Source organism: Nerophis lumbriciformis, linkage group LG01 (assembly GCF_033978685.3).
Source record: "Nerophis lumbriciformis linkage group LG01, RoL_Nlum_v2.1, whole genome shotgun sequence".
In the NCBI taxonomy this organism is placed as follows: domain Eukaryota; kingdom Metazoa; phylum Chordata; class Actinopteri; order Syngnathiformes; family Syngnathidae; genus Nerophis; species Nerophis lumbriciformis.
In genome coordinates, this window is record NC_084548.2 from 46299338 (window position 1) to 46320918 (window position 21581).

Here is a 21581-nt window from a genome sequence, read left to right on the forward strand (position 1 = left end):
TGTTTGGAATACAACGACATGTTTTACCTAAATTGTATGACTTAAAACAGGAAATTACATCGCAATGAATATTTGAAAATGTGGCCCCTTGGGCCACCCTTCGATCTGTTTGGGGCCCTGTTTTGATTGACGAGGCACATGTAAAATGTCAATGAATGACAGAGTGCTTCTTATGAAATTTACTGCAAACGTATTCCGAGCACCTTCCTGCTTCCTCGAAATATGATAGCAAAATGTCCTTTGTAATTGTCACAGTGTTTTTGTAAGGCAGATATCTAGTCCTGTGGCAGGAAGGATTGCTATTTATATTTTAATGTATTTATATTGCACTGATAAAATACATTATTCAACAATGTGTTTAGTACAAAACATGCATCAGATAAATAAATAAATAAATATACATATATATATATATATATATATATATATATATATATATATATATATATATATATATATATATATATATATATATATTTATATGTATTTATATATATATATATATATACATATATATACATATATATATATATATATATATATTTATATATATATATTCATACATGCATATGTCTATATATTTACACATATATTCATACACATATATTAATATATATATTCATGTTCATATTTTCATATATATGTCTGTATATATATACATATATATACATACATAGACATGTATGTATGAATATGTGTATATATATATATATACATACATACACACACATACACACATCTATATACATTTACATACAAACCCTGTTTCCAAATGAGTTGGGAAATTGTGTTAGATGTAAATATAAACGGAATACAATGATTTGCAAATCACTTTCAACCCATATTCAGTTGAATATGCTACAAAGACAACATATTTGATGTTCAAACTGATAAACTTTTTTTTTTTTGCAAATAATCATTAACTTTAGAATTTGATGCCAGCAACACGTGACAAAGAAGTTGGGAAAAGTGGCAATAAATACTGATAAAGTTGAGGAATGCTCATCAAACACTTATTTGGAACATCCCACAGGTGAACAGGCAAATTGGGAACAGGTGGGTGCCATGATTGGGTATAAAAGAAGATTCCATGAAATGCTCAGTCATTCACAAACAAGGATGGGGCGAGGGTCACCACTTTGTCAACAAATGCGTGAGCAAATTGTTGAACAGTTTAAGAAAAACCTTTCTCAACCAGCTGTTACAAGGAATTTAGAGATTTCACCATCTACGGTCCGTAATATCATCAAAGGGTTCAGAGAATCTGGAGAAACACTGCACGTAAGCAGCTAAGCCCGTGACCTTTGATCCCTCAGGCTGCACTGCATCAACAAGCGAAATCAGTGTGTAGAGGATATCACCACATGGGCTCAGGAACACTTCAGAAACCCATTGTCAGTAACTACAATTGGTCGCTACATCTGTAAGTGCAAGTTAAAACTCTCCTATGCAAGGCGAAAACCGTTTATCAACAACACCCAGAAACGCCGTCGGCTTCGCTGGGCCTGAGCTCATCTAAGATGGACTGATACAAAGTGGAAAAGTTTTCTGTGGTCTGACGAGTCCACATTTCATATTATTTTTGGAAACTGTGGACGCTGTGTCATCCGGAACCAAAGAGCTAAAGAACCATCCGGATTGTTATAGGCGCAAAGTTGAAAAGCCAGCATCTGTGATGGTATGGGGGTGTATTAGTGCCCAAGACATGGATAACTTACACATCTGTGAAGGCGCCATTAATGCTGAAAGGTACATACAGGTTTCGGAGCAACATATGTTGCCATCCAAGCGACGTTACCATGAACGCCCCTGCTTATTTCAGCAAGACAATGCCAAGCCACGTGTTACATCAACGTGGCTTCATAGTAAAAGAGTGCGGATACTAGACTGGCCTGCCTGTAGTCCAGACCTGTCTCCCATTGAAAATGTGTGGCGCATTATGAAGCCTAAAATACCACAAGGGAGACCCCCGGACTGTTGAACAACTTAAGCAACAACTAGAAGCTTAAAAAATGTGTCTCCTAAGTTCCCAAATGTTTACTAAGTGTTGTTAAAAGGAAAGGCCATATAACACAGTGGTGAACACGCCCTTTCCCAACTACTTTGGCACATGTTGCAGCCATGAAATTCTAAGTTAATTATTATTTGCAAAAAAAAATTAAAAAAATGTATGAGTTTGAACATCAAATATTTTGTCTTTGTAGTGCATTCAATTGAATATGGGTTGAAAAGCATTCGCAAATCATTGTATTCCGTTTATATTTACATCTAACACAATTTCCCAACTCATATGGAAACGGGATTTGTATATACATACATATGTGTGTGTGTGTATATATACACACACATCCATCCATCCATTTGTATCGCTTGTATGTATATATACGTATATGTATACATATACATATATACTTATATGTATCTATATGCATACATATATATGTATACATATATGTACATATGTATATATATTGGATGTATATATTTATATATATATATATATATGTGTATGAATATATGTGTGTGTATATATATATACACACATATGTATGCGTATATGTGTATGTATACATGTATATATATACATATTTATGTATATATATACACATATATACATATACATGTGTATATATATATACAGTATATATATATATATGGATATATACAAACACATATATCATATTTGCCAACCCTCCCGGATTTTCCGGGAGACTCCCGAAATTCAGCGCCTCTCCCGAAAACCTCCCGGGACAAATTTTCTTCCGAAAATCTCCCGAAATTCAGGCGGACTCAGGTCCATGAGGACCTGAGTCCGCTAACCCACAATATAACCAGCATACCTGCCCAATCACGTTATAACTGTAGAATGATGGAGGGCGAGTTCTTGGTTTCTTATGTGGGTTTATTGTTAGGCAGTTTCATTAACTTCCTCCCAGCGCGGCAACAACACACAACAACAGCAGTCACGTTTTTGTATACCGTAAAGCAGTTCGTCTGCCATAAACAGCAATGTTGTGACACTCTTAAACAGGACAATACTGCCATCTAGTGTTATGTGTGTGTATATGTGTAAATAAATGAACACTGAAATTCAAGTATTTATTTTTATATATATCCATCCATTTTCTACCGCTTATTCCCTTTGGGGTCGCAGGGGGCGCTGGAGCCTATCTCAGCTACAATCGGGCGGAAGGCGGGGTACACCTTGGACAAGTCGCCACCTCATCGCAGGGCCAACACATATAGACAGACAACATTCACACTCACATCCACACACTAGGGCCAATTTAGTGTTGCCAATCAACTTATCCCCAGGTGCATGTCTTTGGAAGTGGGAGGAAGCCGGAGTACCCGGAGGGAACCCACGCAGTCACGGGGAGAACATGCAAACTCCACACAGAAAGATCCCGAGCCCGGGATTGAACCCAAGACTACTCAGGACCTTCGTATTGTGAGGCAGATGTACTAACCCCTCTGCCACCGTGAAGCCCTTTTATATATATATATATATATATATATATATATATATATATATATATATAAGCAGTAGAAAATGGATGGATGGATATATATAATACAATTAATATATATATATATATACATATAATAAAATAAATAAATATATATATGAAATACTTCCATCCATCCATCTTCTTCCGCTTATCCGAGGTCGGGTCGCGGGGGCAGCAGCTTAAGCAGGGAAGCCCAGACTTCCCTCTCCCCAGCCACTTCGTCCAGCTCCTCCCGGGGGATCCCGAGGCGTTCCCAGGCCAGCCGGGAGAGATAGTCTTCCCAGCGTGTCCTGGGTCTTCCCCGTGGCCTCCTACCGGTCGGACGTGCTCGAAACACCTTCCTAGGGAGGCGTTCGGGTGGCATCCTGACCAGATGCCCGAACCACCTCATCTGGCTCCTCTCGATGTGGAGGAGCAGCGGCTTTACTTTGAGCTCCCCCCGAATGACAGAGCTTCTCACCCTATCCCTAAGGGAGAGCCCCGCCACTCGGCGGAGGAAACTCATTTCGGCCGCTTGTACTCGTGATCTTGTCCTTTCGGTCATGACCCAAAGCTCATGACCATAGGTGAGGATGGGAACGTAGATCGACCGGTAAATCGAGAGCTTTGCCTTCCGGCTCAGCTCCTTCTTCACCACAACGGATCGATACAGCGTCCGCAATACTGAAGATGCCGCACCGATCCGCCTGTCGATCTCACGATCCACTCTTCCCTCACTCGTGAACAAGACTCCGAGGTACTTGAACTCCTCCACTTGGGGCAAGATCTCCTCCCCAACCCGGAGATGGCACTCCACCCTTTTCCGGGAGAGAACCATGGACTCGGACTTGGAGGTGCTGATTCCCATCCCAGTCGCTTCACACTCGGCTGCGAACCGATTCAGCAAGAGCTGAAGATCTTGGCCAGAGGAAGCCATCAGGACCACATCATCTGCAAATAGCAGAGACCTAATCCTGCAGCCACCAAACCAGATCCCCTCAACGCCCTGACTGCGTCTAGAAATTCTGTCCATAAAGGTTATGAACAGAATCGGTGACAAAGGGCAGACTTGGCGGAGTCCAACCCTCACTGGAAACGTGTCCGACTTACTGCCGGCAATGCGGACCAAGCTCTGGCACTGATTATACAGGGAGCGAACTGCCACAATGAGACAGTCCGTTACCCCATACTCTCTGAGCACTCCCCACAGGACTTCCCGGGGTACACGGTCGAATGCCTTCTCCAAGTCCACAAAGCACATGTAGACTGGTTGGGCAAACTCCCATGCACCCTCAAGGACCCTGCTGAGAGTACAGAGCTAGTCCACAGTTCCACGACCAGGACGAAAACCACACTGTTCCTCCTGAATCCGAGGTTCGACTATCCGGCGTAGCCTCCTCTCCAGTACACCTGAATAGACCTTACCGGGAAGGCTGAGGAGTGTGATCCCACGATAGTTGGAACACACCCTCCGGTTCCCCTTCTTAAAGAGAGGAACCACCACCCCGGTCTGCCAATCCAGAGGTACCGCCCCCGATGTCCACGCGATGTTGCAGAGTCTTGTCAACCAAGACAGCCCCACAACATCCAGAGCCTTAAGGAACTCCGGGCGGATCTCATCCACCCCCGGGGCCTTGCCACCGAGGAGCTTTTTAACAACCTCGGCAACCTCAGCCCCAGAAATAGGAGAGCCCACCACAGATTCCCCAGGCCCTGCTTCCTCATAGGAAGACGTGCTGGTAGGATTGAGGAGGTCTTCGAAGTATTCCCTCCACCGACCCACAACATCCGCAGTCGAGGTCAGCAGAGCACCATCCCCACCATACACGGTGTTGACACTGCACTGCTTCCCCTTCCTGAGGCGGCGGATGGTGGTCCAGAATTGCTTCGAAGCCGTCCGGAAGTCTTTTTCCATGGCCTCCCCGAACTCCTCCCATGTCCGAGTTTTTGCCTCCGCGACCGCTGAAGCCGCACACCGCTTGGCCTGTCGGTACCTGTCTGCTGCCTCAGGAGTCCCATGAGCCAAAAGAACCCGATAGGACTCCTTCTTCAGCCTGACGGCATCTCTCACCGCCGGCGTCCACCAACGGGTTCTAGGATTACCGCCACGACAGGCACCAACTACCTTGCGGCCACAGCTCCAATTGGCCGCCTCGACAACAGAGGTACGGAACATCGTCCACTCGGACTCAATGTCCAGCACGTCCCTCGTGACATGTTCAAAGTTCTTCCGGAGGTGGGAATTGAAACTCTCTCTGACAGGAGACTCTGCCAGGCGTTCCCAGCAAACCCTCACAATGCGTTTGGGCCTGCCAGGTCTGTCCGGCATCCTCCCCCACCATCGCAGCCAACTCACCACCAGGTGGTGATCGGTAGAAAGCTCCGCCCCTCTCTTCACCCAAGTGTCCAAAACATGAGACCGCAAATCCGATGACACAACTACAAAGTCGATCATGGAACTGCGGCCTAGGGTGTCCTGCTGCCAAGTGCACATATGGACACCCTTATGTTTGAACATGGTGTTTGTTATTGACAATCTGTGACGAGCACAAAAGTCCAATAACAGAACACCACTCGGGTTCAGATCCGGGCGGCCATTCTTCCCAATCACACCTCTCCAGGTTTCACTGTCGCTGCCAACATGAGCGTTGAAGTCCCCCAGTAAAACGAGGGAATCACCCGGGGGAGCACTCTCCAGTACTCCCTCGAGTGAATCCAAAAAGGGTGGGCACTCTGAGCTGCCGTTTGGCGCGTAAACGCAAACAACAGTCAGGACCCGTCCCCCCACCCGAAGGCGGAGGGAAGCTACCCTCTCGTCCACCGGGTTGAACTCCAACGTGCAGGCTTTGAGCCGAGGGGCAACAAGAATTGCCACCCCAGCCCGTCGCCTCTCACTGCCGGCAACGCCAGAGTGGAAGAGAGTCCAGCCCCTCTCAAGAGAAGTGGTTCCAGAGCCCTTGCTGTGCGTCGAAGTGAGTCCGACTATATCTAGCCGGAACTTCTCCACCTCACGCACTAGCTCAGGCTCCTTCCCCCCCAGCGAAGTGACGTTCCACGTCCCAAGAGCCAGCTTATGTAGCCGAGGATCGGACCGCCAAGCGCCCTGCCCTCGGCTGCCGCCCAGCTCACACTGCACCTGACCTCTATGGCCCCTGCTATGGGTGGTGAGCCCATTGGAGGGGGGACCCACGTTGCCTCTTCGGGCTGTGCCCGGCCGGGGCCCATGGGGACAGGCCCGGCCACCAGGCGCTCGCCATCGTGCCCCACCTCCGGGCCTGGCTCCAGAGGGGGGCCCCGGTGACCCGCGTCCGGGCGAGGGAAATCTGGGTCCTTTGTGTTTGTTCTTCATCGAGGTCTTCGAGCTGCTCTTTGTCTGATCCCTCACCTAGGACCAGTTTGCCTTGGGAGACCCTACCAGGAGGCATAGACACCCCCGGACAACATAGCTCCTAGGATCATTGGGACACGCAAACTCCTCTACCACGGTAAGGTGGCAGCTCAGAGAATGAGATACTTGACTTGGTGAATTCTAGCTGTAAATATACTCCTCCCCTTTTAGCCACGCCCCCGACCACGCCCCCTTCTACCCCGACCACGCCCACCCCCTCCCCCTCCCCCCACCTCCCAAAATCGGAGGTCTCAAGGTTGGCAAGTATGACATATATATATATATATATATATATATATATATACAGTATATATATATATGGATATATACAAACACACACACACATATATATATATATATATATATATATATATATACAGTATATATATATATGGATATATACAAACACACACACACATATATATATATATATATATATATATATATATATATATATATATATATATATATATATATATATATATATATATCCATCCATCTATATATATATATATCATATCATACCATACCATACCATACCATACCATACCATACCAACAATATCAATGGTTAAATCAATTTGTACCTTATCTAGTGAAATAAATAATAAATGATTGGATTAAGTAATCATTGAATAATCACAACTGTAATAAATATGATTTCAAGATATTTAAATAACTGAAGTACGGCAAAAATACAATATTGACATTAAGCTTCCTCCCACCTCCAAAGACATGCACCTGGGGATAGGTGGATTGGCAACACTAAATTGGCCCTAGTGTGTGAATGTGAGTGTGAATGTTGTCTGTCTATCTGTGTTGGGCCTGCGATGAGGTGGCGACTTGTCCAGGGTGTACCCCGCCTTCCGCCCGATTGTAGCTGAGATAGGCTCCAGCGCCCCCCGCGACCCCTAAGGGAATAAGCGGTAGAAAATGGATGGATGGATGGAATTCCATATGCTTAAATGTTAAAAAGAAAGAAAAACAAGTGAAATCGTTTTTAAAGATTCTGCAACATCCCGAGAATGCTTAATTGAAGCAAGTTGAATAATGATTGTTTTCAGAATAATACACTTATTTCCATCTTGAAAGGGTTTCTAATAATATATACAAATCTTAATTTAGGACGTTTTATCAAGTAAAATAATCTCGCTGCATGGACAGATAATTTCACTAGTTTTTAGCATTTCTTTCTTAAAAAAAATTCTATCCTATATATTTGTCTGCTCTTTTTTTTTTTTTGCAGTGTATGAACCAACTTCATTGCAAGTCGTGGCTCGTCGTCCAGTGTGTGTTGTGCAAGGCGCACACTCGCAACTCGCCGCTAGGTGGCAGCACCGTGCCGCCAAATGAGCCTGTGGAAAACTAGCACATATTCCCAGCAGCGTATAGCGAGGATGTGGACGGTCTGTCCCTTCCTGTTCTACAGCCACTGTCGCTCCGTGGGGCAGAAAGACGGCAGCTCCAAAGGCGAACATGTCTGGATCCACGCTGGGTTCGTCCCCCACGGGGGACTGCTGTCCTCGGAGCCGAGTGTTTTATTAGCGTGTAGAGCTCGCTGCTAACCTAGCCAGCGAGGCCTGTTTATTGCCAAGCTCTCACTAGCTGTCAATGCGTGTCCTCTCGGTCTCATGGCGGAAACCAAAATCATTTATCACATAGACGAGGAGGAGACTCCCTATCTGGTCAAACTGGCCGTTTCTCCAGACAAAGTCACCTTAGCCGATTTCAAGAATGTCCTCAATAATCGTCCTGTCCACAGCTACAAATTCTTCTTCAAATCCATGGACCAGGATTTTGGGTGAGTGGGCTTTTATCAGCGTTGTTGTGTTGTTATCATTAGCATGTACGTGCACTGGCCTCACGAGCAGTGCGTGTTTCCACGCTTCCTGGCACCTGCGCGTTATTGCAGGGCTCCAGTCAAAGAGCCTCAAGAGTGTTCGAGCTCAGACCAGATCCGTCCGGTGTGGTCATCGTGACGCACACAACACATGCAGGCATTCTACTTGTTGTTGTTATTGTTGTGTCAGGGATTCCTTAATTAACACACATGCACTGGAGTCTGCAGGCCAATCCTGGGAGAAGATTGCAACCGCAGCTCAGCGTACGCTGTTTGTCAAATGCTAGTCTAATTCTAATCATATTACAAAATATCCATTAATTTAGCAATATTTGGCAATACTAATAAATTCAGGCTCTTGCAATTCATTTGCAGTGTAACCAACACAATTTTATTTGTTTTATTCTATACATTCTCAGGCCTCGAATTTTTACTTTTTAAGTGTTGCCTTAAAGGAGGGCTCATATTTTAGGGCACCAAGGCAAACATTATTTTATTTTCAGGCAGGGGCTCCAAAGCATGCATGCATACATATACTTTCCCCCCCCCCCCATTCATTATTAATATAAACTAGTCAGCTTTTTGTCATTTAATGATGCCTTTATCTCTATTTTTACCTTTTTGATGGAGGGAAGTATTTTTACAATTATTTATTGTTTAAGTCTAGTGTTTTTCAACCACTGTTCCACACCATTGTGCCGTGAGATACAGTCTGGTGTGCCGTGGGAGATTATCTAATTTCACTTATTTGGGTTAAAAATAATTTTTGCAAACCAGTAATTTGCAAAAATCTGCAAATTATGTGTTGTTGAGTGGTCGGTGCTGTCTAGAACTCGGCAGAGTTGCCGTGTAATACTCTTCCCTAGCTAATTGCTTTGCAGATGTCGGGAACAGCGGGACTGCATAGGTAAAAAGGTGTCTAATGCTTTAAAGGCCTACTGAAACCCACTACTACCGACCACACAGTCTGATAGTTTATATATCAATGATGAAATCTTAACACTGCAACACATGCCAATACGGCCGGGTTAGCTTACTAAAGTGCAATTTTAAATTTTGCGCAAAATATCCTGCTGAAAACGTCTCGGTATGATGACGTCAGCGCGTGACGTCACGGATTGTAGAGGACATTTTGGGACAACATGGTGGCCAGCTATTAAGTCGTCTGTTTTCATCGCAAAATTCCACAGTGTTCTGGACATCTGTGTTGGTGAATCTTTTGCAATTTGTTCAATGAACAATGGAGACAGCAAAGAAGAAAGTTGTAGGTGGGAAGCGGTGTATTGCGGCAGGTGTTGTGCTGGATAACGCACCCCCGCCGTACAATGCACCCCTTGACTGGTGTGCCGGATAACACAGCCGGTGTTTCATTGTTTACATTCCCGGAAGATGACAGTCAAGCTTTACCATTGGCCTGTGGAGAACTGGGACAACAGAGACTCTTACCAGGAGGACTTTGAGTTGGATACGCAGACATGGTACCGTGAGTACGCATGCAGCTGCGGCTTCCAAACATTTGATCGCTTGCCCGTACATGCGTGCCGCTATGTGCATGTCACGTACGTAACTTTGGGGACTTTGGGGAAATATATGTGCTGTATGAACTTTGGGGAGGTGAACGGTACTTTGGGCTGTGGGATTGAGTGTGTTGTGCAGGTGTTTGAGTTGTATTGGCGGGTTTTATGGACAGGAGGGGAGAGGTGTTTGTTATGCAGGATTAATTTGTGGCATATTAAATATAAGCCTGGTTGTGTTGTGGCTAATATAGTATATATATGTCTTGTGTTTATTTACTGTTTTAGTCATTCCCAGCTGAATATCAGGTCCCACCCGCCTCTCACAGCATCTTCCCTATCTGAATCGCTCCCACTGCCCTCTAGTCCTTCACTCTCACTTTCCTCATCCACGAATCTTTCATCCTCGCTCAAATTAATGGGGAAATCGTCGCTTTCTCGGTCCGAATCGCTCTCGCTGCTGGTGGCCATGATTGTAAACAATGTGCAGATGTGAGGAGCTCCACAACCTGTGACGTCACGCTACTCGTCTGCTACTTCCGGTACAGGCAAGGCTTTTTTATCAGCGACCAAAAGTTGCGAACTTTATCGTCGATGTTCTCTACTAAATCCTTTCAGCAAAAATATGGCAATATCGCGAAATGATCAAGTATGACACATAGAATGGACCTGCTATCCCCGTTTAAATAAGAAAATCACATTTCAGTAGGCCTTTAACCAAAAATAAGCAAACGGTCAGTGCCGCTAAGAAAAGGCATTGAAGCTTAGGGAAGGCTATGCAGAAAGAAACTAAAACTGAACTGGCTACAAAGCAAACAAAAACAGAATGCTGGATGACAGCAAAGACTTACTGTGGAACAGAGAAGGCGTCCACAATGTACATCTGAACATGACTTGACAATCAACAATGTCCCCACAAAGAAGGATAAAAACAACTGAAATATTCTTGATTGCTAAAACAAAGTAGATGCGGGAAATATCGCTCAAAGGAAGACATGAAACCGCTACAGGAAAATACCAAAAAAAGAGAAAAAGCCACTAAAATAGGAGCGCAAGACAATAACTAAAACACTACACACAGGAAAACAGCAAAAAACTCAAAATATGTCATGGCGTGATGTGACAGGTGGTGACAGTACACCTACTTTGAGACAAGAGCTTTATTGATGCACGGTTGGTTATGGTTTAAAGTCATATCCAACAATTGCGACAACTACTTTTTACTGTCAACTGAGTTTCTTTTTTAATGATTTCCGCTGGTGGTTTGCCTCCGGATTTTTTCAACGCAAAAAATGTGCCTTGGCTCAAAAAAGGTTGAAAAACACTGGTTTAAGTTATGTACATGTAGATGCTGTATCGGGACAGATCTATTAAGAGTTTGAGCAGAAATATGTCGTATAGGAATTAACTACACGCAGTAAAACATTAACAAAATGATGTGTCAAATGTTTTTTAAAGTAATGCCTTTTGTGAACTTAAACCAGAGTAAAAACATTGGCAGATCCTTGTATCGACATATACAGTGGACATGTAATTTGCATAACAGGGATATTTTTTTCTGAAATTTGTAACTCCACGAAATAGAGTTAAACAAATGTCCACAAGATGATTCCTGTTCTCAAAATAAGAATAATCGTAAATGGAGAAGTCCAGTCCCCCGGTTCTTAGCTTTCTTTAAATATGACCCCTCGTACAATTTAGTTAAATAACCTTGGCAAAAAGACAATGGCGGCACTGTTTAATGGTGATATGCCTTCCAATTAAAATATAATCTGAATGCATTTGCGTAACACAATCCTTTCTTTTTGTCAAATTAGCTTGAATTGTAATACAAAAAACCCTGCAATAGAAATACATGCATACTGAAATATAACATGCGGATGAACACATTTTTGTAATGTTGTGAATACCAACATTTTGTTAATGCTGTGGAACAAATCAAGTGTGTTCCCTTTTTTTGGGTTGAAAAAAGCTGTAAAAATAAACATTACAAAAATTAGTAGCTCTTTGCCATTTTTTTTTAGCAAAAGTGACTCACATAAGAAAAACGGTTGGAGACTCTTGCGCAAGACCTCATTTGGTGTTTCTCACATTGCCCTAATGTGTTCATTCTAGATAATAAACCTACATTTAAAACAATACCTCTCCGACTGTCTCAATCAAAGCTGATAATTATCTACCGTATGTAGAAGATTCATTTTTGATATTTCTCTTGCATACATCTCATTAGATTGTGTAGTGAGTGTAAAACTCATGACAAGCTACTAAAATAATATACATTTCACAATGTTATTTAAAATTCCAACACGAAACCTATTTCACACAATCAATAAAACATGTAATAAATAATGTAGGGCTGCAATGATTCATCGATTAGAAAAAGGCTTTGATTCATATTCAGTCGCTTTGATTATTCATTTAATGAGTGTAGCTAATAAAAATTGAACAACTCCAGATCGCATGGAGTGCTGGAACTTTAAATACGCTAAAATAGTTTCTGCACTGTTGTTGCAATAGAGCGCACATGAGAGCGGTAGTTTGTGTGTGTTGGGATATGTGTGGCGGCAAACAGCAGAGTTTTTAAGAAATATATATTTTCATTGTTAAAAGTACAATTTCAATGTTATGTTTATTTACTAGAAAAAAGAAAAAGGTTATTATGGCAAGCATAAAAATCCATGATTTCCCTAAAATATGCATTGAGGCCATAAAGTCTGTTTTATCCAATTACTCGATAATTACTACTAAAATAATTAGGGTTGTCCCGATCAAAGCTTTATGCTGCTGATTTCGATACCGATCATCCATTTGTAGGAATGGGAATTGTTACAATTTGTATGATTTCGATTTAATTTTTGATTTTGCTTAACGATTCGGTTTGTTATTGATTCTCATTTAGATAACAAGATAACAAATAAGTTCATTAGTGTTAACTTTGTTTAGTTTAGAAGAAACATGAATGTACAAATATAACAGTGAGAGCTTAAGAGGCCGGCACCCTCTATGGGTTGCCGGGGTCAGGACTTGGGGGTTCCACAGGAAAAAAAACAATGAAAACAAACTATGATATGATAGTTAAATTAATAGTCAACCGTAGACATGAACTAAAATATTACATAAAATGATTATTTTTAGAAAAGTATTAGCTTACATCTCAAAAGTAAAACTAACACTAGCAAGTCAAGTCCAATAAACATATGCATTGTGCAATTCTGCAACCATCAACTATAAACATTAACCATTGTTTTGCATCACAATAAGCATAATATATGTTTTTACGGGCAGGATATGAGATTTTTCGGACTAATTACGATGTTTCGGCAATCAATAACAATTATCAGACAGGGAGGACTTGGAGGTGCGTGAACCTGTCAGTCGGACGCTGTTTCGTGTTTAAATTTCATGTTTAATGTTGATAATTAAAGTTTTTAAAATTAGTTGCTAACATGACATACAGTGTTAGTTTGTTTGTTAGTTACCTGCAGTACGTCGCTGACATCGCCGCTGTTGCTGGTGGTGGAGATTCACTACTGGCTCAGATGGGCTCGAAAACGCGTCATTCATTCAAAGTTCTCACATTCTGTGTCTGCTAATGTTTATGCGAGTATTTCCTCTTTTTGGTGAAATGTCCACTTTGCAAGTATTGCAAGTTGCCCTGATGTCATCCTTTCTCGTTACTATCTCTCCAGCTTTTGTGCCGCTTCTGTGTCCCACATGAATCGATAAGGGAGTTGTTAACAAAACTAGCAAATGATTCCCAGGAATCAAAATACTGGGAGCGAACCGGTTTTTGATTCCACTCCTTGTCCATGACCGATAACTATCACGTGTATAAACTATACATTTTTTGATGTATTTATGGTGAGTGCTATTATACAGTTTAAAAATATCAACACATTTAAACTAGTCCCTTGTTCTCTTTTATTACATAAAATTGTTTGAGCAAAACAAAGTCAATAGTACTCAATAACTAAACAAATTTAAATATATATATATCTATATATATATCTGACACTCGGGCAGCACGGTGGCAGAGGGGTTAGTGCATCTGCCTCACAATACGAAGGTCCTGAGTAGTTGTGAGTTCAATCCCGCCTCGGGATCTTTCTGTGTGGAGTTTGCATGTTCTCCCCGTGACTGCGTGGGTTCCCTCTGGGTACTCCGGCTTCCTCCCACCTCCAAAGACATGCACCTGGGGATAGGTTGATTGTCAACACTAAATTGGCCCTAGTGTGTGAATGTGAGTGTGAATGTTGTCTGTCTATCTGTGTTGGCCCTGCGATGAGGTGGCGACTCGTCCAGGGTGTACACCGCCTTCCGCCCGATTGTAGCTGAGATAGGCTGCAGCGCCCCCCGCGACCCCGAAGGGAATAAGCGGTAGAAAATGGATGGATGGATATATCTGACACTCATTTAATCCCTTTAGTTTTTGCCCTTAAAACCTTCTTTATTTTCAGGGAATTATTCTCTTGAGTTTGTAAACATTGACAAAAAAGATATTTTGAGAAAATAAAAATATTGATCTGATCCCACTAGTACTGATCATACGTATACTAATACTACCCTTAATATCAACACCACCAATGTATGGATCAATCCGATCCCCTTACATGTTGTGTACTGACTGTGGTAATGTTGACACACCAACAGTTGTTATTGTATGATCTTCTCTCTAGACTCTCATTAATCTACTTGTTCATTTCTGGTAACAGCTGCTTTAAAGTGGTTCAATTTACACTTCTTAAATGTAACTAAGCACTACTAGTCGTGGCGTTCTCTCTGTTTATACATGTTATTGTATACGGGTCCTCCAGTGATAATACTTGATACTTAGGATACAAAGAACTACAGTTTGTTTGCTGTAATGTAGATTATTATTAGTTTAGGGGAGCGGCTCCTCATTATGATTGTAGATACATAATTAGCTGCTATAGCTGTTCGTCATCCAGAAAGAATCAGCGTTTGTGATTGGCATTAAAAGGCATTAATTGGCAATCGCTGATCATACTTTTCATGAAAATCGGCCAATATCAATCGGTGGCTGATCAATTGGCACATCCCTTAAAACAATTGATAGCTGCAGCACTAAAAACCTTGGTTTAAATGAATGTCCAGCTGGGATTTCAAAGTGAGGCCATTCAGTACATGATAATACCGTTGTATTGTATTGATTATTAATACATTTTGCTGGTGTTTATTTTGCTGATTGCATTTGATTCTGCCCTTGAAGAATACTGGCTTCTCACATCATGAAGCTATTAGCCATTTTATTTGCAATGTAGTCATTTTTTTCAGGCAGGTGTTTTTAGACTCTGTCAGCTTGTGCTGTGGGAGGAAGTGTGTTGCAGACTGCGTCTTTTGTTGATGTACTTTCATCAAAATGTGTGAAGTGTGTGTTCCTCTCTCCTGTGATGATTTGCTGACTACTATTGGTTTAAACAGCTCTGCAGAAACTGTCCACCGGTGTGACATCTTTGTCCTGGTCAAGAAATCTGTCAGGCCTCTGCTGACGATGACATATTTGTGTCAGTGGCTGCTTCTCATTCCACTATGCGTCGTCACCCTGTAGCACACGTTGCAAATGCAAATATGATCGGAGGAAGTGGAAAGGCAGGCGGCGTCTACACACCCAGACATACATTTTCACTGTAGTCTGACCTTGGGAGGGAAACCGGCTCTTCCTGGTGGCAGGCTGGGCTTGGTGTGTCTCTTTATCCTCTGCTTCCTGCCTCTCTTGCAGTGCAAGGCAGGCTGCTCACTGGGCCTCAGGTGCTCCACCAGCAGATTATGGAAACAAACAAAGCATGTTTGCTCTCTCCATACAGAGAGGTAGTTCCATGTTGTGGAACCCTGCATGTGTATCACAAAAAGTGTGGGCCTCAGAGTATAAAGGCGTCTCCAAGAGAATTTGAACCTTTGAGTTAGGGTGGAATCGCCAGGCTGTGTGAGCACCGTATGGCACTGGCACAATATGGAAGCAAAGCCAGTCAAAGGCACACAGGATGGCGGCGGTTTGTGACAGCAGTGCTGGCCGCGCCATGTCGGCAGGAGAAGAAGCAAAGGAGCAGAAAGACTGCTGAGCAGAGGAGGAAAACATCAAATCCCTTGCAGATATAGGCCGTGTTTGAAATGTAAATGAGCAGCCAGTGCATGGTCCTCTGTAGTAGACCCCCTGCCGCGCTGGAAAAAAACAGCCATTTTCTTACAGGATTGCCGAACTGCATTTATGCCATTTTTATCAGCTCTTTAACGGTCATGCAAAATGTGATAAACGGTTTGCCTGACGTGTCCCTTTTATTGCTGAGGACACATCCTTCCAGTTCCCATTGGAGTCCTAACTGCACATTTGCATGAACTTGCATTATTTTTGCACTATTCATAATTTGCTTGTTTTTGTTTTCATCGCATCATCCATATTCATAAGGCAAAAAGCTAATTGAGCAACCCGCCTGGCTTGTTCAGAGACTTGAAGATGATGGCTTGGTGTCGTTTCATTGCCACTGTTTGGCTCGAGTGGGCTTGAGATTGTACTGTGATGCTCGTCATAGAGGAACTGTGTAGCAAGCAGCCAAGCTCAGTGTCTATGTGTGAGCATCAGTGTCATCATGTGGGTTACATGATACCAGGTCCCTGTTCGTATTTTATCCGCACAAATGCACCCTTTTTTATTTTTGCTTTAATAGCTTTTCCAATTGTAATTCTTTCTTGAAAAATCCATGGTTAAATACTAGGGATGTTCGATAATGGCATTTTTGCCAATATCCGATATTCCGATATTGGCCAACTCTTAATTACCGATACCGATATCAACCGATACCGATATATACCCACCAAATACCCATCTACAATTTCATTTATAAATAAAAAAGGAATCTTTTAATCCACCAAATTATGCTCAATATTCTATTATTCAAATTTGATTAAAAGGTTGCATCTTGAAGATCTGCGATAATCTCGTCATTAGGGATGTCCGATAATGGCTTTTTGCCGATATCCGATATTCCGATATGGTCCAACTCTTTAATTACCGATTCCGATATCAATCGATACCGATCTCAACCGATATATACAGTCGTGGAATTAACACATTATTATGCCTAATTTGGACAACCAGGTATGGTGAAGATAAGGTCCTTTTTTTAAAAAAGTATAAAATAAAATAAGATAAATAAATTAAAAACATTTTCTTGAATAAAAAAGAAAGTAAAACAATATAAAAACAGTTACATAGAATCTAGTAATTAATGAAAATGAGTAAAATTAACTGTTAAAGGTTAGTACTATTAGTGGACCAGCAGCATGCACAATCATGTGTGCTTACGGACTGTATCCCTTGCAGACTGTATTGATATATATTGATATATAATGTCGGAACCAGAATATTAATAACAGAAAGAAACAACCCTTTTGTGTGAATGAGTGTAAATGAGGGAGGGAGGTTTTTTGGGTTGGTGCACTAATTGTAAGTGCATCTTGTGTTTTTTATGTTGATTTTAATTACAAAAAATAAATAAATAAAAAATTATACCGATAATTAAAAAAAACGATACCGAAAATTTTCGATATTACATTTTAAAGCATTTATCGGCCGATAATATCGGCAGGCCGATATTATCGGACATCTCTATTAAATACCATTGACTAAAAGCATATTGAAATACTACTATATAGGCAAAATATGTAATATTTCATATGACTGCAAAGCATAGAGACTTTGTCCATCTGATCTGCAAAATTACCGATTATATAAGACATATAAAGTTATTGTTTCTTCAAAATTATACAGATTAGAAGACCATGGCGGATGTAGTTTAAGTCAAAGGTCAAATCTTGTCCATCAATTATATTTTTGAATTGATCTTTATTAAGCGTTCAAACATTAGTTATTGTGCATAAGCAAGACAATACGTAATTTTACCAGCATCTTTCCTTTTCCTTTTTTAAAAAAACCCAAAAAAATACATCCTCTACAGCAGTGTTTTTCAACCTTTTTTGAGCCAAGGCACATTTTTTGTGTTGAAAAAATCCGGAGGCACACCACCAGCAGAAATCATTAAAAAAGAAACTCAGTTGACAGTAAAAAGTCGTTGTCGCAATTGTTGGATTTGACTTTAAACCATAACCAACCATGCATCACTATAGCTCTTGTCTCAAAGTAGGTGTACTGTCACGACCTGTCACATCAGGCCGTGGCTTATTTTGAGTTTATTGCTGTTTTCCTGTGTGTAGTGTAGGGATGTCCCGATCCAGGTTTTTGCACTTCCGATTCGATACCGATATTGTTTTTGCACTTCCGATCCGATACCGATACTGACCGATACTGGCCTATCCGAGCATGTATTAAAGTTTAAAGTTATTTAGCCTACTTAGTTGTCAGATTCATGTTGAAAAGGGTTTTAGTACTCTTGATAACAACTAGCCAGCTGAATTAGGGGAGTTTGAATAATACACAATGGTTGGTAACAAGAAACTGACCTGTTTATTCAAGGATAAACACAAAATAGACAAAATTATACATGACAAACAGAAATGGCATCATTGAACTAGGGCTGGGCGATATGGCCTTTTTTTTAATATTGCGATGTTTTAAGGCCATATCGCGATACACGATATATATCTCGATATTTTGCCTTAGCCTTGAATGAACATTTGATGCATATAATCACAGCAGTATGATGATTCTATGTGTCTACATTAAAACATTCTTCTTCATACTGCATTAATATATGCTACTTTTAAACTTTCATGCAGAGAAGGAAATCACAACAAAAAAAAATCACTATTTTTTTCATACGGTGTTGATGTGGAAATGTTTGCCTCTGCATTTTGATGGTGTGGACGTGTGGCACCGAATGGAGATAAGCGTCTCGACAGACGTTACAATATTTGAACAATGATGACAAAAACTGTTTTCTCTGTCGTGTCCGAGTGCCGAAAATTGTTATGCGCTTATTTTTTTATTTGATTTTGTGCGTGGCATAGATTTGCCATGCGCAGAGGACGCTTGAGCAGTGCACAATTGCACAGGCGCGCACGGCTGCGCTAGCATCACAGCTAACGTTAGCCATGCTGCTACCTCTCTGCTGGGAGAGGGCGTATACGTATGTGACGTATGACGTGACAGTATGTGACGTGTGTAAGAAGGTGCGCTTGCTGTCTGTGAGAGGGAGACACAGGAAAGAATGAGAAGAGCCTGTCGTGTAATGCCAGCAGCTAAAAGCAACTGCGTGAGAATCCACAGACCTGTGGATGTGTTGAAGGTGTGCTGGAAAATGCGGAACCGAAATTAGGGAGCAGCAGAAAAGTGGAATGTATTATTTAAATCGGTGCGTTGGAAAACACGGACCAGAGTTTTTTTTTAAACTGGATCTGGATCGGCATTTTCCCATGCCTTGCCGATACGCATTTTTTTGCAAATATCGACGGCCTATCCGATCCAAATATCGGATTGGGACATCCCTAGTGTAGTGTTTTAGTTCTTGTCTTGCGCGCAGTTTCATGTCTTCCTTTGAGCGATATTTCCCGCATCTACTTGGTTTTAGCAATCAATATTTCAGTTGTTTTTTTCCTTCTTTGTGGGGACATTGTTGATTGTCATGTCATGTTCGGATGTACATTGTGAACGCCGTCTTTGCTCCACAGTTAGTCTTTGCTGTTGTCCAGCATTCTGTTTTTGTTTACTTTGTAGCCAGTTCAGTTTTAGTTTGGTTCTGCATAGCCTTCCCTAAGCTTCAATGCCTTTTCTTAGGGGCAATCACCTTGTTTATTTGTGGTTTAAGCATTAGACATCTTTTTACCTGCACGCTGCCTCCCGCTGTTTCCGACATCTGCAAAGCAATTAGCTACCTGCTGCCACCTACTGATATGGAAGAGAATTACACGGTTACTCTGCCGAGCTCTAGACAGCACCGACACTCAACAACAACACATAATTTGCAGACTATAATTACTGGTTTGCAAAAAATATTTTTAACTCAAATAGGTAAAATTAGATAATCTCCCACGGCACACCAGACTGTATCTCATGGCACGCTAGTGTGCTGCGGCACAGTGGTTGAAAAACACTGCTCTACAGCACAGCGTCTGGTGCAATCAGAGGCAGACTGGAAATCGGGAGTACCGGAATTTTTCCCCGTGGGCCAATCAATAATGGGCTGATTGGCAGACGGACATTTTTTATTTTTTTATTTTCATGTTTTTTTAATACTTGACTGGTCTTTTTGGAATTACTGTCACAAAAATAAATACAAGGCAAAATTTACACACAGTAATTCAGATGTGCCAACTCTCCTGTATTTTGACTGAAGTTCAAAATCTCCTGGATTGTGATGTTTTTGTGTCGGTATAAAATACACAAGTTTGTTATCCTTCAAATTGCTGCATTAAAGCCAACCAAAAATAAAACGTGGCATTCCTGGAGTTTCTCTGTGCTGTACGTTGCCAACGAGTGGTGCAGCTGGTTAGCATACACAGGGTTTCCCCTAGATACACAAGATACCTTTGGTGTTGAGGGCGTGGTTAGGGGTGTGGTTATGGGCGTAGTCACCATGACCTAATCGCAAATTTGCTATGATGATATGCATCCATCCATTTCCTACTGCTTGTCCCTTTCGGGGTCACGGGGGGTGCCCGAGCCTATGATTTGCTTTAAAAAGGCTAAAAAAATGTATATACATTTTAAAAACAAATCTGTTAATATTAGTATTACCGGTAACATATACTTTGATATTGTTTTGCCATATTTTCAATTGTTGCTGCTTATTGTACGATGTACTCTGAGAATTTTTCATGTGTCCAGAGACTTTTAAAGACATTTTCTTTATTAAAAACGACTAGCAACAAATCTAGCATCTTTTAATGGTGGTATTACAAAATCCTTCTTCTGTCCCTCCATATCCCTGGTGAAAGAGGCGAGCTTCAGTGAGCATGAAGTCACATTTGCTTGGCGATGGTGCTCCATTTGAACTTTCTCTCCTTAAATGCCGCCACTGTCCTCTTAATATTTGCACATTTTGTAGATTGCTGTCCAAGGGTATATCTGGAATATATTAAAGTTACGTCAACATTGCAGACATGGTGACAACACTCCAGACAATGTCGTGCGTCTTGTTTACATCCGGGTTTGGCAGCACTGTTTTGGATAATCAGTCTTTTTTTGGTGGTCGAGTTTTCAGCACATCAATAGTGTGCAAATAATAAGCCTTATGTATATCCATTTAAGCTGTAATGACCAGCTAATGTTAATGTTTTATGTTCGTATGGTTTTGATTTGATGTTAGTTTATCCCGTGTTTGCAAACTCACCGTCCATGCCTGAAAGGTGATTGGCGGAGAATGAGGAAGTGCTGTT

At 41.7% G+C, this 21581-nt stretch overlaps 1 protein-coding gene across 2 annotated transcripts in view; it reads left to right on the forward strand.

Annotated features, from left to right (window-relative positions):
- Positions 1-8261: 8261 nt before the first annotated feature.
- LOC133622051 (segment polarity protein dishevelled homolog DVL-1-like) overlaps positions 8262-21581 on the forward strand; it is an 87651-nt gene continuing 74331 nt past the window's right edge. For both annotated transcript variants that reach the window (XM_061984594.1, XM_061984602.1), the window contains exon 1: positions 8262-8679. In XM_061984594.1, coding sequence (XP_061840578.1) covers positions 8510-8679 — 170 coding nt within the window. In that variant the 5' untranslated portion in view covers positions 8262-8509. The remainder of the gene's footprint in view (positions 8680-21581) is intronic.